We start from the raw sequence: 6000 nt of genomic DNA, 5'->3' as shown, positions 1-6000 counted from the left end.
ATACATCCACAACATTGTGAGCAGACTCTATTTGTAGAAATTTGGGTGAAAAGACAATGCCTTAATGTCATCACAGAAGGCAGTAAACACCTTCTCCAAGCTTTTATGTATGGCCTGGGAAATGCATGGTGACCCACAAAACAGAAGCCTTTGCTTTCTTGCTATGCTTAGAAGTTCTATTGATGGCTCCAACAGGTCTCAACACCAGCCATGGGAGACAGGTTATAAGGAGGCTGTTTTGTGGGAAAGAGAGCTGAGGAAGTTCACATGAAACCTTTTAGAAGAACTAGATTTAAACCCGAGATCCCTATGGCTGTAGAAACAAGCCTCTATGGGTTGTCTCTTCCAAGATGTTGTCAAGTCACTTCCAATAACATAGGGTAACTTTCTAGTTTAAAGGTTTTTTGAAACTTTTCTGTCTCAGGAAAAAATCAATATCAACGTGTGAAATCACATATCACCATTTTTTTTTCTGCAGCACAAATTTACATGTTTATCACCCACATGAACTGAAAGAAGCACTGAAGACCTTCCTCTCAAATAAACAAATATAAAACGCAATTGGTGATGGTATGACCCCATAGAAATAGGAACTTTCGCAATCACCATTTCAGCCAGTCATAATATTTCTAATGTTGTAACACTGCTGCCCCAGAAAGTCTTTCTCACTTGGACCACTGTAGGTATGCTGAAAAAAGCATCTAGTTGCAAGTGTTGCCGATTTGCATTGCTCAGCTAAACATCCACTTTTCAATCATCTACGCTAGATAAACAGCCCTGAAATGCACCAGATAGATAAGTATAAAAGCCTAAAATCTTAGGACGCCACTTGTAACTTGTTAATACATACCAGTTGGGGATCAATGCTGGACCCTATCTAGAGGCCTACCACCTACTACAGTCTCCATGCTTGCGGCAACAGTTCTTTAGCTACAGTGCAAGGTCTTTGCCCTTCAGTGCTTTGTAGTCTTTGGTTTACACCCTCTTAGTCAGTGACATAGTGGGGTGGTTGTATTTTGCTTTGCTGGACTTTACCACTGCATCATTACCTACTCAGAAAAAGGGAAGACTACTGATGAGGAACATTTCACTGCTTTCTCACAAACAATCACAGGTGACGCAGATTTTTCTCTCCCACTGGTTTGTATAGAGCAAAATAACCTGCTTTTCATTACAGTAGCACTAGAAAAAAGTTGTGTCTGGTGAGGAAAGAGCTCTGTGCTGTGGAAAGACTGTGATTCAGACACTATTTTTCTCCCCTTGTGTAGAAAACTAATAAAAGTTAATAAAAGGATCCTGAAATAATGATAAATATCGGAATGCTTTCATACTGCCAAAACACTCAATTTAGATACAATGGCAGGTAGTCCTATTGATTTTACTATTCAATTTTTAGTGTTGATATTTTGGTTAATAAAAGTTTTCCCTTTAAGACTAAGGCAGGAGATTTCATTGTAGCATTGAGACTGAGAGTAATATCCAAATGATTTTTGTCCAGATGCTGAGGAGAAGGCTCTGAATGTGATTTTAATAAACTGGAACTTCGAGGAATGAAGCCTCTACGTCAAATTTTTCATAATAGCAGTTTAGGGGAGCCTATATATGCCTCTACTTATTTCTAATGAGCTACAGAGCCATTTCACCCATTAGCCATCAGGTTGAAACTAAGGTAAGAAAGAGTTAAGTCAGCTAAGAAAGAAGTAAACTTTTTCCCATATAAGTAACATCCACTGCCCTCTGAGATTAATTTAGCTGGGCCTCCATCCCAGTTCCTACTACACACTCACTACTCCACTACACTGTGTAGCCTTTGCAGAACGGAGCTTGCTCACTTATGCGTTGGGCCTAACTCAACTCAGATGTGATCTTAGATGGATCCGCAGATGATAGTGTCTGCAGAAAACACTGGGTGACCATGTATTCAAGTTTCCTTTACCAACATACTCAGATGCCTAGCATTCAGAGTTCCCTGAATAAAAGCCATTGTTCACCTCCAGTCAGATCGTCCAACAGAAAGTGTAAGGTTATCTGTAGCGCAGAGGTAGCAGATGATGAGACTCACTGCATTGGCACTGCAGGGCGCGTATGCACCTATTTCTATCTGTGAAATCCTTGACAATGGTAAGCTGAGGCCAAATTGGTCTTCAGGAATTTGTGAAAAATTATTATGCTATTGTTAGTGATGAACAGTGAGAAGACAAGTCTTAAATTCCAGATCAAGACTAATTAACAACAACAGTAAAAAAATCTGATTAATGATTTTTGAGAACTGGAAATCACTAGCACTGGCCCTGAAATGGACCAGCCTACAGACTGCAGGACTGGAAATGGAGGCGGTCAGCAGTTTGTCTATTTGCTGCTACACCAAGACAGCCAAAGCAGACAATAAGCACTGACAAGACTGCCTGCAAATCTGCTTTCCTGTTGCTTGCAGCACAGCCAGCCTCTCAACATTATGGGTTTCACTGGGTGCCAGATGTTTATGTCTAGATGAGGCAGAAGCAGCTCTACAACTTCCATCATGTAATATTTAAAGCCTGATGAGGTATTTCTCATTTAATCACATATATTATTAATTTCAACGAAATTACTGTTTCTCCCCACGCCTTTAACCAGCCAGTGTATAAAAGTTGGGTTGCTAAGGCAGAATTATAGCCAAGTATTCCAGTTTAGCTGACTGCATTCTGATTACTTAATAACGCCCAAGTATGTGCAGAATTTGTCCTTGCTGTGCGCCACACAGAGTGCCGCACTACTGAAAAAAACCTCAGAAAACACTGCACTGCATTGGCTTAAGCACTTTCCTCAGCTGGTTTATACTCCAGGTAGTTAAACAAGTCCACAGCTAAGGAAAAATGCATGACTTCTTGCTGTACCGTTCCCACGGCACTAATGAGCAAGTAAAAAATTAATGGCAAAAGCCTGTTCTGAGGAGCTGAAATCTGTCATTCTGGCTGAGATTTGCTTGCCCCATGGGACCACTGGTGTGCCCCAGAGACTCAGCCTCGGAAAGGCAGCACCAGCGAGCCTGAAAACTAATCGGGATACAAAGCTGGAGGAACGTAGGGACACTCCTCGCCCCGCTAACGGGCACCACGGGGCTGCGTCTGACACGGGCGCGAGGCCAAGGCCGAGGCCCGGCACCGCCGGGCCCCCCCTCCCCACGCCGGCCCCGCACGGCGCTGCCGCCCCGCTCCGCCCGGCAGGTGCCCCCCGGCGCTCGGCCAGGCCTCGGGCCTAACTTCGGGGAACGGCCGAGCTCCCCCGCGGCCCGGGCAGCGCCGCGGTTCCCTCTCTTCCCCCTTCTTTCCCTCTCAAGGGGCCGGCGCCGCCTCAGCGGGCCTCGGGCAGGTGCGCCCAGGGAGGCGGCCGCAGCCCGCCGTCCCCCCCCGCCACACCGCGCCTCAGGGCGGCGGCGCGGAGCCCGCCATCTCGCCCCCCTCGGGGCGGCTGCGGCGCGGGGCTCGCCCTCCCCTTCCTCCCTCCCCTCGCTGCGGGCCGGGCCGCGCCGCGCCGCGCCGGTGGGCTTGGCTTGGCTTGCGGCTGCAGCGCGGGGCTCGGCGTGAGTCACCCAGCCCGCGGCGCGGGGAGCCGAGCGCGCAGGCACAGGGAGGAGGCGGCGGGGGCGGGCGGCGGCGGGGCGGCGAGCGGGCGGGGGCGACAGGCACCGGCTCCCCGCCCGCCCACTCACACATGCTGCCGAGCCGCAGTCAGCTGGAGCGCCGCTTCCTCCCCAGCCGCCGCCGATGACCTCCTCGCCCGCCGGCAGCCGTTGAGGACCCCCGGCGTCCCCGCCAGGGCAGGGGATGGTAGATCGGCCGCCCGGAGCCCCGTCCAGCTCAGCCCGCCGCACAGCAGCCTCGGCCGCCGCCGCCCGCGGGAGCCGCCGCCCGAGAGGAGCCGCAAAATGAACCCCCAGTGCGCCCGCTGTGGCAAAGTGGTCTATCCCACCGAGAAAGTCAACTGCCTGGACAAGGTGCTGGGGCGCGGGCGGGCGGGGACGGCGCCTCCCGGGCGTGCCCGCCCTGCGCCCCGCTCCCCTCGGCTCCGGCGGGGCGGGCAGGGCCGGGCCGGGCCGGCGGGGGAGCGGGGCGAGCCGGCAGGTGGCAAGCGCAGCGCCTCAGGGGCTGCCGCTGCGCCGGCATCCGCGCCGCCGCCACCGCCGGCCGGCGACAAGCGCCGTGTCACCGCGCTGGCGCAGGGCGGGGGGGAGCGGCGGCCGCGGCGGGCCGGAGAGCCCCTGCGGTGCCCGCCCGCGGAGCGACGGCGCCGGGGGCCGGCGGCGGGTCCCCGCGGCCGCCCCCGGCTCCCCGAGGGATGAAGTTGTAGGCGGCCCCCGCCCGGCTGGAGTTGTCGGTGCCTCCCCGAGCTGGGGCGGCTTCGGCTGCTCCTTACGCCATGGCCGCCTCGGCGGGGACGGCGGCCGGGGCAGCGGGGTGGCGACCGCCCCGTCCCTCGGGGGTGTCCCCGGTGGTGCTGGTCGGCGCTCCGCAAATAACAGCAATGAGGCTGTGACAGATGCGCCAAATTAACGTCCCCGGAAAGGCAAGGCGGTAGGAGCTACCGGAGGAAAATACCGTATTACGTGCTAAATTTAGTGTCTGTTCAGCGTACCAAAAAGCCAGCCGTCACATTAGTTAGTGATTTTATTCACATAGCATTGCATTCTTAGCAAGCGGTGTCGTTTTTTTCTTTAACAAGGCAAAATGTCGAACTCCTGCTTCAGTTATCTTTAAAATAATCCTGGCAAGGTCAGCGTGTGGAGGTCTTGGCATTCACATTAGCAGAGACTTTATGTTTCTGGGAGTGTTTCAGAAGCACCTTTGGTTTCACGTGAAAGTAATTCTTTTGATGTAGTTTACAGAGATCTATAATGCATAGCCAAAAACATTGACGTGTAGCTGTGTCTTTACATTTACTGTACCCTAAAAGAGCTTTCAAAACATCAGTAACATAAGTAATTCTACTTTGTGTTTCTTTACAGTACTGGCATAAAGGATGTTTCCACTGTGAAGTTTGCAAAATGGCTCTGAACATGAATAACTACAAAGGATATGAAAAGAAACCTTATTGCAATGCGTAAGTATTGTAAATGTCAAGTCTTGCAGAAATGCACATGAAAAGAAAACCTGGCCGTGGATATGGTCAAATAGGTATTGTGCTGTAAAAACTTAATCTAGAGATGTAGCAGTGCAGTCTAGAGCAATTCAGTATCTTTTCAGATGGCATATTCTACTTGCATTGAAGTGACAGAAGATGAAAATAATTTGATTATGTGTTTAGGCAGTGTTTTAGTATCAGCTCTCAGGATACAGGTCCTTTCCTCCCAGAAAGTGTTGGATCCGGTGCTGACTCCTATTACATTCATTATTGGCCTGCTGGATTACAGTTGTCCATTATGCAGCTCTCTGTTCAGGGTTATGGACCTGATCAGCATTTTGTAATAAGAAAACAAACAAAGTGCTTCTCGGTTGTGTAGTTTACCAGAGACAATATCCTGTTGGAGATCGTGACAACCTATTTTTAAAACTGTTATGTTCACGTATCTCAGATTACTAAACTAGATATTTACAAAATCCCTGCTTCTGGTGCTTCGTGCTATTTTGTATTTTGCTTCTCTCTTAGATTTTGATAGAATAGATTCCTTTTGGTTGTAGAGTATAATCATGTTGTATTCCACTTTTAGATTTTGTTATTGTGTGGATTTTGAAGGGTGCTTTGATGTTTGGCTTGCAAGTACTGCGGAGGAGCATTTTGATACATGTAGAAGAAAGATGCTTGTTGTTCTTTGTACCATGCTCCTAAGATTTGCTAAATGCATTTCAGTATGTTTTAATCTTTAGAAACATTTATAATTATAATATGTTTTGTTAGAAGGATATCTCTAAAGAATTTGGAAACAAATTTGATCTTATATGTTATTCATATATTGTTATTCTTTTCACCTTTACCTGCTTAAAACATATGTTTTAAAGAGACAGAATTTTGAAACTATAGACA

At 49.3% G+C, this 6000-nt stretch overlaps 1 protein-coding gene across 2 annotated transcripts in view; it reads left to right on the top strand.

Annotated features, from left to right (window-relative positions):
- Positions 1–3879: 3879 nt before the first annotated feature.
- Positions 3880–6000, top strand: part of NEBL (nebulette) — a 269145-nt gene continuing 267024 nt past the window's right edge. For both annotated transcript variants that reach the window (XM_082307588.1, XM_082307587.1), the window contains exons 1-2: positions 3880–3976; positions 4985–5079. In XM_082307588.1, the coding sequence (XP_082163714.1) occupies positions 3908–3976; positions 4985–5079 (164 nt within the window). In that variant the 5' untranslated portion in view covers positions 3880–3907. The remainder of the gene's footprint in view (positions 3977–4984; positions 5080–6000) is intronic.

The sequence above is a fragment of the Platalea leucorodia genome (genome assembly GCF_965183815.1).
Source record: "Platalea leucorodia genome assembly, chromosome: 1".
NCBI classification, from domain to species: Eukaryota; Metazoa; Chordata; class Aves; order Pelecaniformes; family Threskiornithidae; genus Platalea; species Platalea leucorodia.
This window is presented reverse-complemented; position numbering and strand designations above follow the sequence as displayed.